The sequence below is a fragment of the Ambystoma mexicanum genome, chromosome 11, assembly GCF_040938575.1.
Source record: "Ambystoma mexicanum isolate Mex_15411 chromosome 11, UKY_AmexF1_1, whole genome shotgun sequence".
Classification (NCBI taxonomy): domain Eukaryota; kingdom Metazoa; phylum Chordata; class Amphibia; order Caudata; family Ambystomatidae; genus Ambystoma; species Ambystoma mexicanum.
Window position 1 is genome coordinate 914,094,600 of NC_090934.1, and position 17,482 is coordinate 914,112,081.

The 17,482-nt window shown below is 44.6% G+C and overlaps 1 protein-coding gene across 6 annotated transcripts in view; it reads right to left on the minus strand.

Annotated features, from left to right (window-relative positions):
- Positions 1-17,482, minus strand: part of LOC138503907 (mucin-5B-like) — a 444,631-nt gene that overhangs the window by 370,476 nt on the left and 56,673 nt on the right. For all 6 annotated transcript variants that reach the window (XR_011279729.1, XM_069623995.1, XM_069623992.1 and 3 more), the window contains exons 3-6: positions 10,892-11,006; positions 10,553-10,640; positions 9,869-9,984; positions 5,105-5,321 (exon numbers count right to left, since the gene is read on the minus strand). Coding sequence is in view for 5 of the 6 variants with exons in the window: in XM_069623995.1 (XP_069480096.1) it covers positions 5,105-5,321; positions 9,869-9,984; positions 10,553-10,640; positions 10,892-11,006 (536 nt within the window). In the remaining variant the exon portion in view is untranslated. The remainder of the gene's footprint in view (positions 1-5,104; positions 5,322-9,868; positions 9,985-10,552; positions 10,641-10,891; positions 11,007-17,482) is intronic.

Genomic DNA, 17,482 nt, shown 5'->3' on the forward strand with positions numbered 1-17,482 from the left:
AGAGGGAAAAACACAGGGAAGCATTTTGATTAATATACATACTAGGAAGACGCCACCACGGTTATGGCACTAATCCCATCCTCCCCCCACATACCTCACACCCTCCTGATTACATCGAAGGGTGGCAACCTTCTTAATTAGTCAGAATGGCTGCGGTCCCAGTGCCACGTGCACACACTATCCCTAGAGGAGGTTTGAGTTGATCAATTAATGCGTGCAAAGAACGCTAGGCCAGTCAGTCAACTTCTGGCAGCAAGTGGTGGTTAATACCCAGAGCATCAGTGCAGGAAATAAGATACATTTCCCTGGATCTAAAATTCTGCAGAGAATTAGATTCCTCACAGAAGGTTTGGGTCTATTTGACCTAAAACATTTGACCTAATCACATTTGATCTAATTTATTTTACCTTTTTTTCGGTCTAAAATGCAGGGGAAACCCCCACAATTCCCCCCTACACTTCCACTCAACCTAATGTATACCCTTACCCACCACCATATATTTAATAAAATTTGACACAAAAAAGGACTAAACATATTATCAAATGTTTTAGGTCAAATGTTTTTAGGTCAATTATGCTAATACCCCCAAACCCACGAAAGCAAAAGCGCATGTCTGAACTATGTTGCAATGCTAAACCTGCAGTGATCACCTGTCCCCAGGGACATTCTGAGCTCGGAAGATGTCTGCTGCAGTTTGCCTTTGTTTACACTGCTTTGTACATTGGCGTGATGTGATATTAGTGGGTGACGGGTGACGTCACAGCAGTGAGTGGGAGGGTTATTGGGCTGACTATGGTCTGTGGCATGTGAGATGTATATGTTCGGTGATTAGAATGGAAGGCGGCATAAAGCTGTGTGCTGTTTGAAGTAATAACTGCAAGCAGGTGATTTCATCATACATTTTCATTCATTTAGCTCTCTCCGTTTTCATACTACTTTTTAAAACGAACAGGTGATTGTTGTTGGCCTCAATCCTTTCCAGACTGTTGACTGCACGCATTTATTCAGGATGAGTAAAATAAAGCTACAGCCATACTCATTGTTTTTAATATGCTACTATAGCGATGTATGTATTGTCAGGCTGATGTATTACATGATTTTATTTGATTTATTACATCGTTTATTGTGCAAACTTAGCTTGAGAGCTACAGAGTGCTTTACAGTGTGTAAAGGACAGCATTGGGGATGGTGTTTTGTAATAGTAGTGCAATACTGTTGGTAGAAGGGCAGAAACATGTGGATTTAGTCATGCGGGAGGTATTGATGGAAGAGCCATGCTTTTTAGTGTTTTATAGGATTAGGGGATGGTGGGGCTTGACAACCTGCAGTGGGATAGAGTTCTAGAGGGTCAAGTAGTGGCAGGAGAAGGACTGTTTGTTGGGCTTCTCTTTACGTGGTAGCTTTGACTCCAACATTTTGATGAATTTGCTGAGGGAGGTACAAGACTATTGAGAGGTGTGGAGTTCAGCCGCCAGGTATGTTGGTGTGCTGCTCAAGACTGCTTTATAGATGATCCAAGAAGTTTCGAATAGAATTCTGGCAGGCACTGGGGAGCCAGTGAAGCTCACACAGGGAGAGAGAGATGTGGTGACTTTGCTGGTGCCGGTAATGAGATGACCGGCGGTGTAATGGACTGCCTTGAGCGGGGCCAGGTCTGCAGCTCAGAGCCTGGTTAAGAGATAATTTCCCCACTGCATGAATGACCCTTGTCCTTAGGTAGAGACCAATAAACAAAGGGCTTGCTAGATGCCAGTGATCTGGCACTGCTGAGGGTGGAAGATGACTTGAGGATCTGGTTGCTGAATAGCTAGATCACAAAAAAACTGAATTTACAAAGGCTAGAAGCATTCAGTTTGCATGTGAGTCCACACTTCCTGGATCCCATAAAATAAGCAGCTACACCAAACTGCCCAGCTATGAGTGAATGGATAAATAACTGAGTGTGTTGTAACACGCCAAATGCAAGGACCTCTGGATCATGGCACAGTGGCACCAGGCACCACGTTATGATATGAGCGGTATCACACACTAACATGCCTGAAAAAGAGCATACGTTCAGAGCCCACATTCGCCTTGCATGAAAGAAATGCGCGTTCTTGCTTGCCAGGTTCCTAGAAGCCCCCTCCTAACTTCTTCCATGCACTGATTTGATTTAATTTATTAAGGAACTCTGTTTAGGGTCAAGTCAACATGAATACCCAAAATGGGGAAATAGAATTATTATTTAAAACCCTTCCATTCAAATGTTGCACATCCACACACATTTCTTATCGTACACATTTCAAAGTAATGTGCTTGATTAGCAGACAGCTGTCGAAAGCATATACCTCAGTTCTTGCAGTAATGTCTAACAGTAGAGGAGTGCTGATGGGATATTTCTGAAAGAGTTGAGAACTGCTTGATCACACCATAGAATGTGCTGGGGTTCGGTCATCCATGGATGCCTTCTGTAGACCATTTGCTATAGGTTGTATTACTCCTTTGTATGTGGAATGCACGTTCCTTTAACAACAATTCTTACAAAAGCAAGAGGGCAATAAACATGCTTGTGACATGCCATCTTTATTAAGGCAGTGTGTATGATATTGTGTACGATTTTCTGGGTGACATATTTGCTTGAGTACCTATGTTGTCCAATGGCAAACGTCCTTGGATAATGTGGGAGATGTTGCCCCCCTAGAAGCAAGCAATGAAATATTGTATTTTTGAAAATCAATATTTAAAGCTCACTCTGTACAGTCAGACAGTCATAACAATCTGTTAGATTGTAATTGTTTGTTAAGAGCTGCACAATAGGGTCACTGTATGTAGTTGGAGAAATAATTTGACCTATCCCTAGTGTAGACTGCTCTGAATAGTGGCTGCTAGGGCTGTGTGAATTTGGAGATTTTGATTTTACCATTTTCGTGAAATTGTATACTAATTGACCCAGTGTCATGATATTGCACATTTTAGAAGATTCAAAATAATGGAGCATCCGTGATATGAAATTCTGAAAATTATAGGAATACCGTTGCAGTGTGTATGAAAACACGATCCATTGAAATGTATTTCAACATGTCTTTTCAAGATAAAAACTATTTTTAAAAAAAAAAAAAAATATATATATATATATATATATATATATATATATATATATATATATATATATATATATATTTAAATGACAGGGTGGAAACAAAAGTCTGACAAAAACCTGTTTAAAATCACAATGACCGCATTACAATGTGCAAAAGGGAAGTATGGTGATTATATATTACAAAATAGAAACATTTAAACTGTTTTAAGAAATAAAAATATAAACTATTTTTTTTTTGGTTCAGATATGCATAGAGGATGTATAAACCCACACTATTTAAAGCGAGTGTATATGGTGAGTAAGGACGGAAAATAAATGTGTCCAAACCAGAATAATCTGAATTGTCTCTGTATTTGCGCGATTCGGGTTTTGGACAAAAGTTTGAGATATTCGGGTAACAAATTCAGGTTAAGTTTATAAAAATTCATGGTGATGAAATGTTGCTTTAAACATTGGTTTAAAAAGGTGAAACATTTCCTGCCACCACGTTTTCAAAGCAAAAAAGTATCAAGTTAATGGCTTAGTTCAGAAATTCTGAATTTTTCCTGCCAGGGTTGCTCAGAGAAAGCAAAATGTCTAAATGACTAATGGCTTACACCTGCTTGTGCCCTTAATATAGAAGCCAAAATTAACTGTGTTTGCAGTGGCTGCAATAAAAATTATAATCTTTTTTTGAAAAATCTCTGCCAAATTTGTGTAGATTCGGGATGGAAATAAAATTGGTGGGAACCCGCAAACCGACCTAAATCTCAGCAGGCGATTTAGGGAACCTGCTGATCACTTTTGAGGAAATTCACCCTTGCTTAGGGCCCCAATCATGGGGAAAGTGTGCATAGATCCCGCAAAGAACTGCGCACCAGCTACGACTAAGTTATTCTGAGCGCTCTGTGTATTCATGCAATTATCCCCGCAAAGTAAGCCTAAACGCAAGTCGTGGCCGTTGTGCCCCCGAAATGCCCCCCGCAAAGCAGAGAACAGCCATCATTACCTACCTGTGCGCAATCCTGTGGCGTGAACTCATGCACCTGTTATGCTGCGCGGCGTCTCACACAACCAGGCCAGCACCGCAGTGACACTGCGTAGTGTCCTTTGAAACTATTCCGAACACCCCATCAACATGCGTAACATAATAGTTAACATTTCCCTGTAAATATACGTGCAAACCTCCGTAAACCGTCCCTACACCCCACTACACTGCTTATGTGCACCCCTAACTTCTATTGGAACGCCAATTGCATGCAAGCACCCCTAAATCCAACATGCAAACTTACCTCTGCGCCGTGATTACTATGCGCAAGTGTCTGTACACCTGCCTATTGGTGGCGGTTACATCCGGAGCTTTGCGTGGTCATTTGCCCGACGTGAGGGTACGCGGTCAGATCCATGAATACAATTTTACCTGTGCAGTTGTGGGCGTGTGATTGCCTCCTATTATGGGCGTATTTCGCCCCCTATTGCGTTCTATGTGCAGACCACGCCCACGCTCTGCGTGGTGTCTCGCGCAAGGCACTCGGCCCCTCACAGAGACGTGCTGAGCATGCGCAGAGTCCCCACAGAGTACAAAAAAGTCCTGCACAGTCGATTCCATGAATCGACAAACGGGATTGCGCAAGTGGTTTGGTGCGCAAAATCCCTATTTTTCACGCCGTTTATTACATGAATCAGGCCCTAACTGTTGAGCACAAGTATGTATTTAGTTTATTGGAATGCATTTTCTTTTCCTATACAGATGTTTTTCCATTTAAACATTTTATGATTGCTGAATATAACAAAATGGCCACTTGTTGCAAGAAAGAGCACCTAGTATTTTGACTTTACGTCCATTGTTTTGCCGTACTTGCTGATGTGTCATTTTCATTATTATTTTGCGTATCTAAGCAACTACATGTAATGTGAATGGTAAACCATGAAAGAAACGAAGGTGTGTACAATAGTAAGCTGTGCATTCTAACTAATGGGAGAGCGTACCGGCTGGTCAGGAATCCGGTGGAGAGGAACACGAGCGTGCAAGTCAGAGCTACTCACAGCAGAAGTCAGGCTTCCTCCAGTTCCCGGGACGTCCTCCAGCGCGGATGCACTGTTTCGAGTACTGGGCCAGAGCACTGCAGCCGCAATTCAAAGTGGGATCGGATGCGTTTTCGCAGGAGCACAGGTCTGTGGTGCAGCTGGGCAGATAGTCATCAATAGGCACCGACTCTGCACAGTTTCCAAAAGCCTGGAGGTGTTTGCTGCACTGGAGCCTCTGCACGGGTGTAAAAGCGCATGGTCAGAATCCCCCTCTTGCACCATTTGAGAGATGCCGCAGGTCACGCAGCAACCCGCTGGACTGAAGCGTGCAGACGGAGAAAGCGCCCCCTTGCTTCAAGCGTATCAATTAATTGATGCATTAAATCAACTGCCATTGCTTTCTACGTTTTCATTTTGCAAATTTAATTATTTGTATCATCACTAATGTAATGTGCACAGTTTCCAGACATAGTTATTTGGCCAGACTCTAAATACTGCCATTGCCCATTGCGTCATGAAAACGCCTAATAAATACATTTAGAAAAAAAACACAAATGACAGAGGATAAGGTGTGGAGCAATTAAGCATGGTACAACAGTGAGACCATTTTAAACCGTTTCTTCTGAATATACAGGCCTTGACTCCTGTCACTTTAATCAACTCTAGCATCTTAGTATAGGCAGTGTTTCTTGATATTTCTCATCAGGAAATCAATTCATTCATTTCAACCATTCCCGCTCCACCCATCATCTGATCTTCTTCCTTTTCCCAGCGTAGAGGCCTTCTAAGGGGCGAGGTGGCATGTTTGCAAACATAATGCACTTATCTGAATAATCATCAGTTGTATATAACCTCAGGAACGTCATTTAGGGGTCGCCAGAGGTCACAAGAGCAACCTCTGGCATTCTCTTGCAACCTCTGGCATTCATCCAATCAGAGGAGGAGGGGGCGTGTCCACAGCTATGAGCACGTGCTGCAACGTGCTTGTGGTCCTCCATTTTGGCTTTGCAGTTTGCACGTGTTTTTCACCAGAAGAAGAGACCGACACTCGCTCCTCCGGAGAAGGCCAGCTTGAGCTTAGTTCTAGCACGTGAGTAGGGTGGCAGTATCTGACTGTTGACTGGTGGGGGTCGAGGTGGGTGTGTCTGCCATGTGAGTGTGTGCTGCCTGGTGCTGGGAGAGTAAGTTGAGCCTGGCCTTTGGCCTGGCTGGTGCTACAGCATGGGTGTGTGCGTGGTGCCCTGTGCCGGGTCACGGGTGGCCGTGCCGCCATGCCTGCCCTAGCCTGAAGCATCGCCATCAGGCAGCAGCCTCAGGCCCAGGCAGAGCCAGGTTGGCTCGGTCCGCTGCGCCGCTGCGGGTGTGTGTGCAGACCTTGCTACGCCTGCTATACATTGCTTTAATGCCACCCATGATTCTGCCCTCTTAAACGGGTTTTAAAAGGGCAGAATTGCAGACGGCAAACGCATGACACCATCGTATTTCATGTAAAGCAGAATGCATTATTTAAAAAACATGATTTAAGTTAAACCATATTTTTTAAATAATGCATTCTGCTTTACATGAAATACGATGGCGTTATGCCTTTGCCACCCTCGATTCTGGCACGTGAGTCCGGCGATGGTGTCAGCACAGAACTCCTCGGGGACTTGTCCCTGGCTGAGCTGCCAGTGGGAGGGATGCAGATTCTGCCCCTTGCCCACGCCGCTGGGGTTTCTGGGACCGGGCTGGTGTCTCACCTGCTGGCACAGGGAGCCGGGTGGGGAGCAGGTGATTTGCCCAAGGGGGGAATGTCTCTGTGGAAAGGTAGGTGGCATCAGCTGCTGTCCGGAAAGTTTGGGGATCCCTGAAGATAAGTGCTTCTGGCAGCAATGGGACAGCTGGGCAGGATCAGGTTACCCTGCCCTGCTCGGGGCACACAGCCTAGTCTCACCTTGTCCTTGACCTACAGACCTGTATTGCAGCATCTGAGCTCCGCCAGACACTCCTCTTGCTAATGCTTGTAAGGTAGCTCAGTGGGTACGGCGCAAGCTGCCGACATCTGTGTGCGAGCTAGTTGTCGCTTTGATAGGACTGCACACCATTCCGAAGTCAATAAGTAAGTACCACTGAATCCATAGTAGTAGTGTAATGCATTATGTGTTTGTGAAACAGCATGTTTCAGACCCAAGGCCCACTGAGGCCTACATGTTTGTATATTGTAGTCAGTATGCCGAATGCATCAAACCCTCTACATCACCAATTAATGTGTGTGCTCCCTCAGATGAACTGCAAACAAACCAATAGACCCCACTCTTGTCCCCTCCTACTCGCTCCCCCAGGTAAACTGTAAATAGCCTTCCCTGACACGGTTTCTTCTGCAGAGTATAAGTTAAAACACTGCCAGGACCATGGCACAACCGTCAGAGGTATTTTGTAAAGGAAATATTAGAAAGTAAACCAGTGGCCATATTACAGAAGATGTAATGGTCCGCTGTTCCTGGTGCACAACTTCCACATGAGTTTGCACAGTGCAGTCATGCTGTCGGGTGCAACATCTGTAAACTCGGGCCCCGATTCATGGAATTATTCACGGGGGAAATAGGGGACATGCACTAAACTGCGCACTATTCTGCATTCAGCGATTCATGGAACCGACTGTCAGGACTTTCTTGGGACTTGTGTGGAGTTCACGCAGGCCCGGAATGTCTGTGCGAGCTGTTGAGCGCCTTGCGCGAGACACCACTCAGAGCATGGGTATGGCTTGCATGCATAAAGGCAATGTTGGTGGTCCTCAGAAGAACAGAAAGGCTCACATTGGTGTCCAACTCATCAAAGTTCACTCTTTTGCACCACTGCCCCAGGTTCAAGGGTCTGGGCAGCTAAGGAGCAGGTTGGGGTTCAAGCATCAGGGTTGGTGAGGGGAAGGCAGAGTGTGCAGGGTTAGTGACAGACATGTCACATTCATGGACAAATATCTTATTAAACAAGACCCTTTTTTTTAGAAGAGGGTGAACCACTTCCAAAATCCCCTAACCTTCACTTCACCTTTGTTGCTTCATGTTGTCTTGCTCCCAAGGTGAGCACATTGCCCCTGAGCTATCCCCCGATATGAGAGACACTACTCTGCGAAATGTGTTCAATATGTTGCTAGCATGGCTTTTGTAGCCTGCCGGTTGTAGAGGGTCATCAAGGTGGTGTAATTGTCTATAAACCATGTTTCAGTCATCTACAAGAAGTCATTATCAGGATCTTCCAAGGAGTCATGAACGTTTGTTTGCTGAGTCTGCATTTAGGGTGCAAATGTTGAAAAGGGATCTGGGTTGGATGTGTTTTTTAAGGAGTGATGGTGATTATGAGAGAGTGATTAGAATTTAAGAGTGCCAAGGAAATTCAGTGGGTTGTATATAATGGTTCCGGGTTCTGAAAGGCAGGTAGCAGTATTTGCCAGTGTACTAATCAAACCCATTTTAAACTTAGCACTAGGTTATGAAGGCGATGCAAGTCGGAGACGTCTGGCTCTTTGGTGCAGGAGTAATGAAGTCCATGAAACAACTGCACACAGTACAACACAATGCTGAAGGTAACTTGTCGAATCAGAAGAAATTGGGGTAAGTGCCAAAATCATTAAGGACTGTGGATGCCATACATGTTTTCTGGTGAAATATTCTCCCTCTCCCCTTTTATCCTGGCTTTCCCCTATCCCCATGCCCGCCTATCTGCCCCTGTCCCCCAGAATGTGATTTCGCTCCTTAGTCCTGTTGAAATAACAGGGCAGATCCACATAAAGAGGGGATTTGGCTTCATACACTTTGCATGGCAACATTGACCTTGACACTGCTACATATGATGATCCATTCTTGTATGAAATGTCACAATACACTGATATCGTAACCATATTTGTTAGTGTACTGAGGGATAATGCTTTATGAAGCCCCTTCTTGTGATCTCATGTGGGGGTGTGGTCAAATGACATAACTCCCCGTGGGGGAGTGGTCAAATTACATCACTTCCTATGGTGTCACATGGGGGTGTGGTCAACTGACATCACTTCCTGTGATGCCACTCTTGGGGCGTGGCACTGTGATGTCACTTCCACTACCTCTGGCATTTTGGTGAAATGACGTCCCTGTATAACCTGCTCACACGCGCAGGAATATTCTCAAGGATTTTCCTCCCAATTGCCAGCACAGCTGCTGAACTTGATGTCAGTAGGTGCTCCCCGGGTTCACTTTAAATTGTAAGCTCCTGCAACCTATCAAAGGTATAGTTTCAACGCATATGTGAAGTTGCACTGTACATTCCACTGGAAAAGCTTCTTGGGGCTTTAGCAATAGTTATTAGATGACACAACTTTTTTTCTTTTTTTTACAATTCCTAAAGTTTCAAATAGAAAAATGTCTGCAATGTAAACTGCTTTCAAAAGGTCACATTGGGGGTAACTGGTTTGCAGTGGTTCAGAGGATGGCACCACTTCTCAAGTACATTTGATTGTGAGTTTCCTTCCATTATGACTGTGTTTTACAGAGGGTTGTTTGTGGATCTCTAGTTTAGGGTTGCATGGCAGTGAGCCACGCGTCTCAAGAGGGCTGTCAAGGAGTTTACCTTAATGTGATGCCTGCTGCCCTCTGCCCATGGCACCGAGTCTTTATTGTGTCTTTACTGTGTCTTTACCTTGTCTTTTCCTGTGTCTTTACCTGTGACTTGTGCAACTGTGTGAGTGGCTGCGGTATGTGAACAATCAAACTGCCTATGAATGTGCACTGTCACTGAGAATGTCCGTCCTTCTCCAGGGCCACCTACCTGATCAATGCACTTATCTTCAGTGTTCCCACTGGCAGCAGGGACATCCGCACACGACACCCCAGGAGGGTTCTCTTTTTGATGATTTCCAAACTGCCTTGAGCTTAGTTGGAAACCTGAAAAGAAATAGCAGGCATTAGGCAGTCACATCTTGCAGGTGGTGCATTCTCCTTTTATGGGTTTTTAGGGTAACACCGCGTTACTGCCATGTTTGAATGTTGAGCGGTCTGTAGCGGGGCCATATATCAACGCTTTGTTTACTCCAAGGTGAACTGCTAGACATGCGCAGGGTACACGGATGTGAATCCCTTTAAAACGAGCATTGTCGTTTAAACCCAGATGCCCAAGGATTAGGTGCGCTTTATAAATGTAATAAATAAATAAATAAATAAATAAATACATTGTAAGTGGTAAACTGAAATGTGTAGCCAATGCAGACTCAGAGTGTGGAGAGCAGACCCTGATGAATTTCTGAAAGCCATTGATTCCCAAAGGGAATTATTGATTTTGTGTTCCTTTGGGAGTTGGTTAATCTACTCTGTTAGCTGAGGTCCTGCATCTGAGACACTCCAATCCTAAATTCTGTCAATCGGCATCCTTGCCGTTTGAGACCTGCGCACGGTCACACATGGGCTGAGGACAAAGCTGTAGACTTTCACCTGGTAATAACCTTTGGGGTCTCACCTTGCATCTTGAAGTCATCGTCCTTGTTGTCATTGTAGTTGGAGCACATGCCACAAGTTTGACCTTTGTACTTATCTTCTAACTCCACCTGAGCAGAGAGACAAGAAGGTTATTGGTAGTCAGGGCAGAATCTCAGATGGATACTCTGTCTTGTTCAGGTGGCCTTAGGGGAATTTGAGGTCATTCAGTGGACCATCACATCTAGGAATGGCTATCCATGTAATCAAAATAGTCATGTCTAAATATGCACACACACAAACATGTACAATACTTGTTAAAGGGTGCTGGTGTTCTGGATGCAAATGCAGCAGGGCTGGTGGAGCTCCACCTGGGTCTTACCATCAGTGTGTCACCATAGTCATAATGTACAGATACCCCAATCTTAGTGGTTATTTCCAGGTATGCGTAGCCTTCTTCAATTAACACGCCTTTTCGTTTCATTGGTGAATTGAACCTAAGAAGATATGCACATTGTCAGCAAGAATGGCACAAAGGTACCGAACATGAGTGGCCCAAGTCATGAAAAAAAGATGATCAGTGTAAAAGAGATAAGAAAACATGACAAAGTAAGGAAAGACCTTAAGAGAGAATGCAATGGAATCGGAGAAAGTCAAGAAGTGTAACACAAGTTACGCAACTAGAAAGAAGAACAGTAACCAAACCGAAATAGAGAAGGGACTGGTGTAGTGAGAGAAGTATGCTGCGGAGGAGAAAGTAGAACACAGTGAAAATTCTAGAAATTACAGAAAAGGTCAATTACAGATCTTCTCTGACAGCATGAAACTTTGAGTTTCACTGAGATTGTAAACCCCTGTGTGTCCCCTTTGAATTTCACTGAGATTGTAACCCCTGTGTTTCACCTTTGAATCTCACTGAGATTGTAATCCCCTGGGTATCACCTTTGAATTTCACTGAGATTGTAAACCCCTGTGTTTCACCTTTGAATTTCACTGAGATTGTAAACCCCTGTGTTTCACCTTTTGAATTTCACTGAGGTTGTAAACCCCTGTGTTTCACCTTTGAATTTCACTGGGGTTGTAAACCCTTGTGTTTTACATGGACATGAAACTCTTTGATATCACTGGGAGTGTGAATCCCTCAGTTCCACTAGTAGCACGAGGCTTGGGGTTTCACTGGGCATGTGTGACCACGTGTTCCACTGGGAGGATGAGCTTTGGGCTTCACTGGAAGTGTGTACACTTGTGTTTATCTAGGAGCACAAGTCCCTGGATTTCAGTGAGATTGTAAATCCTTGTGATTGACATGGGCATGACACCCTGGGTTTCACTGAGAATGTGCCCTCCTGCGTTCCACTAGTTGCACCAGGTTTTGGTTTCACTGGGCGTGTGTAACCATGTGTTCCACTGGCAGGATGAACTTTGGGTATCACTGGATGTGTGTACCCTTGTGTTTATCTAGGGGCACGAGGACCTGGATGTCACTGAGATTGTAAATCTGTGTGCTGCACATGGACATGGCACCCCAGGGTTCACTGAGAATGTGACCCGTGTTGCACTGGGATCACGAGCACTTGGGTTATACTGGGAATCTGAGTCCATGGGTTACAGTGAGTGTTGCTCTGAAAATTCGAATCACAGCGTTTGACTGGGAGTTCCTCTCAGGGTAGGGTCCCATGATTTCATTGAAGATTATTATTATTATTATTATTTATTCGAATTTGTAGAGCGCGCAACAGCCCCGGGGCATCATGGCGCTAGTTACAGACAGCTTTCTTGGTTACAGAAAAACATGGGAAGCAGCACAAACATATTACAGAACACGCATGTGAGATAGCGTGGCATTGTGGCGCTTGTTACAGACAGATTTCTTAGTTACAGAGGATTCGAGAAAACCAGAAAAACAGTATACATTACAGGCATAAGAATGAGCAAGGCAATCAAGGGGTCTAGACGAAGAGAGAAGTTTTGAGTTTTTTCGGAAAGCCAAGAGTGAGTTTTCTGTTCTGATGTCAGTGGGTAGTGCTTTCCATAATATGGTTACAATGTATGGGAAGCCTAGCCCATTAGCTTTAGACCTGTTGATGCATGGGGTGTGAAGTTGGTTAGTGTATTGAGTCCTGACGGGCCGAGTGGATGTGACTTTCTCTATAGTCTCTGATAGATAGGATGGAGCTGAGAGGGTGAAGCGTTTGTGTGTGAGGGTGAGAATTTTGAAAGTGATGCCTCTTTAACCAGGAGCCAGTGAGCTACCTGTCTAGCCTGGGAGATATGTTCCTTTTTAGGGATGCTTAAGGCTGCTCTAAACGCATTGTTCTGTGTGATTTGGAGTCGATGGAGGTTTTTTTCAGATGTACCTGCTAGAAGGGCATTACAATAGGCTAGTTTGGCACCAATGGTGGCTCTGGCTATTGATAGACAGTTGGGCTTAGATAAGTAGGTTTTTATAGCGTTTATTAGTCTATGTATACCCCAAGAGTCCTCACGGATGTGGAGACAGGGATACTCGTGTTGTCAATTGTGAAGTTAGCATAATGCCTGCCGAGTTTGGCTAGTGTGTTTTTTACACCTAAAATTTTGATTTACGTCTTCTCCCCATTAAGGCAGAGGCCATTAATTGCCATCCAGGCCTGGATGGTGGAATATATTAGGTGAAGTGCTTCAGAATCTTTGTTATAGATTCCGGTGAGTGGGAGAAGTACCTGTGTATCCTCAGCGTAATTAGTATACGCAATACCAAGTGCCTCAAGCTTGTCGAAGAGGGGCTTCATGAACAAGTTGTACAGTGTAGGTGCTGTGCAGGAGCCCTGCGGGACTCCACAGTGAATGGTTGTTGGGGCTGCATTGGCTATGTTAGAAAACACTTTCATTGCCCTGCCTTCCAAGAAGGTGTCCCAGAGGGCTGCTTCTTTAGAGAAGTTAGCCGAGTGGGTAAGGTGCGAGGTGAGAGTCTTGTGGTCCACTAAATCGAAAGCAGCTGACAGGTCAAGGAGCAGCAATAGGGCTTGTTTTCCTTAGTCCATGATTTGGGTGATCTGATTTTTTGAATCCACCAGAGTTGTTTGCGTGCCATGTCCTTTGCGGAAGCCTGATTGTCTGGATCTGAGGATGGAATGAGCTTCAAGGAAGTGTTGGATCTGGCTATGGGTAGCTTTATCCAAGATCTTGAGGAGGAGGGGCACAGTGGTTATGGGTCGGTAGTTGTTGGGCTGTAGTGGGTCTACAGTCGGCTTTTTCAGGAGGGGGCAAACCCATGCCTCTTTTAGGCTTGCTGGTGTAATGCCTGATCTGAAGGAGGCATTGATGAAGGCTGTCAGGAGCGGTGCAAGAATGTCGGCGTTTTCCTTGATGAGCTTAGGTGGACATATGTCTGCTTTGCATGTGGACGGTTTTAGGTTTTTGAGGAGGTTGATAACTTCTGTTTCAGTGATGTTGCTGAAGGAGAAGAGCGGTTTGGTGAGGTTGGTGAGAGGAGGAGTGTAGACTGTTTCTTTGGGTCCAGGGTGGTGAGGTAGGGTTTTACAGTGGTCCTGGATTTTTTTTTTGCAGGAGATCAATTTTGTTTAGCATGGGCGATTCAATACTGGCACACCATGCTTCATCTTTGATGATCTCATCCGGGGAGTTAGGAGGTGAAATGAGCTCATTGAAGATGGCGAATATTTCCTTAGATTGAGAGTGGGCATTTGAGATGCAGGCATTAAAGGAGTTAGCTTTAGCTTTGATGATGGCGGCTTTGTATTGGCTGGAGATTATATCAAAGCAGTTTTTAGTAGTGACGCGAGTGTCTGGATATTCAAGTGTGGATGGAGGTTCTCCTGTGTGAGTGTCTTAGAACTTCTTGCTTTAGCTGCAGGGGCAGTTGTGGGGGGTTTAGAGTTAGCAGTGAAGGGAAGGGAGAATTCAATACAATTGTGATCAGTCCATGACATGGCTGTATTGGGGGTGATGGTGGTGAGACAATTATGGTCTGCAACCCAATCCTAAGTGCGGCCTTTGGAGTGAGTAGGGCTTGAGACTTTTTGTGTGAAGCCTATGTCAAGGAGTTCTTTGGCAGCAGCTTTGTCTTTGGCGTCATTGAATCATAGATTTAAGTCTCCAAGTAGTAGCGTCTTAGTGGAGCTTTTTAGGTTGTCACTGAGTAGATGGATAAGGTGTCCCTGAAAGTCTGAAGGAAGACCTGGGGGGCAATAGAGCACGTGGATGTTGATGGTGCGGTTAGGGGACAGCGTAAGCTTAGCAGACAGAATGTCAGAGTTGCTGGCTGATGGGTGACAAATAAGTCTGAGTGGGAGGGTGTCTTTGGAAATGAGGGCTACTCCACCTCCTAGGTGAAGTGGTCTCTCTTGTCTGAGGATGGTGTAGCCTGGTGGGAGAGAAAGGGCGACAGCTGAGCCTGATGCCTCATGTAGCCAGGATTCTGTGATGGCTAGTATGTCAAGGTTGAGATTGGTTAACAGATCGTGTAGTTCTAGGGCATGTGCTAGGAGGGCACATTTGATAAGTGGTGTAGAGTTAGTTTTGATTTCAGTGGAGATGGGTGTGGTGTGGTGGTTGAGTCAGAGGTAGGCTGTGCAGGCTTAATGGAGGGTATACTTGAGTGAGAAGGTGTAGACATGCGTACAGTAGTGTGTTTGATGTGTGGGGAGTATGTGTGGTTGGGGCGGTGCCTAATCGAATATTCCTGAGTGCAATAGGTGTGGGAAGACATTTGAGATCTAAGGGTAGAGTCTGGTCTCTGAGCCTGTTGAGTCCACTATCTATAATGGGGCAGGGCAGTAGGTGAGACATGGCTGTGTACGAGTGGTGAGGTTGTTGTGTGGTAGTAGAGGTGGACAGAGTGGCGTAGGGAGAGAGAGCTGAGGTGATGTGGTGATGTGGTAGTAGCGCGCAAGTTTGTTTGGTGTTGTTTGTAATGGGACAGAATGCAGAGAGGGTGAGGCAGAGTGCAAGCACAGTGGTTGTGATAAGGCTGAGGTGCTTGATAGTGACTTTAGACAACATGGTGTGCCTGGGATGGAGCAGCGGGCAGCAATGTCGACTAACAGGCACTGGGTAGAACCATGCAATGGCTTGTAGAGAGGCGTGGACAATTTTCATACAACCGCTCCCGACCTAGAAAATGTATTCATGGATTCTTTTGAGGCAGCATCCATCTTCCATGATAACAATCCGCTTAAAGGTAACGTAATTAAATGGTTCCGTTACGTTGATGATGTTCTGATGGTATGGAAAGGTGACAAGACTAGTTTCCAACTCTTTTTCAAGTGGCTCAATATTCAAAACAGCTGCATTCAATTTACTATGTCTGTCGACCTTTGGCAAATTCCCTTTCAAGATATTCGCATTAAAAAAAGTCCCTCGGGACAATTGCTCACTTCCCTGTTTCGGTACCTGACTGATAAAAACACACTGTTGAAATACAACAGCTTCCACCCTTTAAGTCTCCGAGACAATTTACCAATTGGCCAATTTTTAAGGATTAGAAGGAACTGCTCGGCCATGAGTGACTTTATTAATGAAGGCAAAGATCTGAAACTCTGGTTAAAATCCCGCAGCTACCCAAGCAGAATAGTCCATCAGGCGTTTAAACGAGCCCAGCATGCGAACCGGGGAGGAGGCATATTTCCCGACAAGACAACTAAAGATGACAAAATCACCTGTGTTACGACGTATAGTCCTATTAGTAACGATCTGAGAAGAATAGTGAAAAAGAACTGGCACATACTTAAAACCACAGATTTCAATCCAACCACCCCGAGATTTACCTTTAAGAGGCAGAAGAATTATAGGGAAATGTTGGTACCCACTTATCCGATCAAACCCTCTGCCGTGCAACAGCCCACTTTCTGGAATCTTCCATGAGTAATAGGCCATTATAAATGCGGACGATGTTCCTTCTGTGCCCTCACCAAAAGCATCTCCTCTATTGATCTTAATGGCAAATTGTGGCAATTACGAACCTTTTCCATCTGTACAACGGATTGGGTGGTCTATGGCATTAAATGTCCATGTTCTTTACTATATGTTGGAAAAACGACAAGGCCAATTAGGCAACGTATCTGTGAACACAGATCTTGCCTAAAAAACAAAGTGGCCAATAAACTTTTAGTAGCCCATTATGAAATAAAAAAACATAAACACACAGATTTGTTTTGGTTCGTCATTGAAAGAATTGCAAGCACCCCAAGATGGGGTAATAGAGAAACTAAACTGACCCATTGTGAACAACGTTGGATATACACCCTTAAAACGGCACAACAAGGTTGGAATTTATTGGTTGAATGGAAACTCCTCTTAGTCAATGCACTTTTCCCTGTGCTATACCACTTGTCTTCCCTGCGTGCTCTGCAATAATTTATCCCTGAACTAATGTACAATTTTTTGTGCTGTACCATTTTGTATCCCCCTCTTTCTATTTTAACATTTCAAATCGAGAATTTTTTCTCAAGATGTAGTGTTCAATTCTGTTCAAAAGAAAGAGGAGCTTTACAGATACATTTTTCTGTGAGCGGCACTCCTCAGAGATATACAGTACTTCTGTTACTCATTGGAGTCTCCCTTCTCAATTTAGCCTCTTTGCGGCAATAGTTTTGTTCACTCTTGCTATGGCTCACGTGATCCACAGCCGCGTGAGAGGTCATGTATACTAAAAATCATGTGACGCTGTTGCACTGGTATATACCGCAAACGTGCGGTGTTGTGTTTTCCACTGCGGCGCGATACAAGATACGGGCAGCGTCAGGTAAGCTTCCTTTTCATCTCTGAGGTGTGTGTCTGCATCCTGCAGCAACACGCTTGGCTCCCCATAGCACCAAGAGATTGAGGGGCTCATTGTAACTATAGACAAAACTATCAGAGTTCGGGAGGATATCTCGCGCTCACACCAACAACTTATTATGAGACCTATTATCACTGTTGCTAAATTTCCTCAAGATAGATTCAAAAAATCCTCAAATTACATAACGCTTGT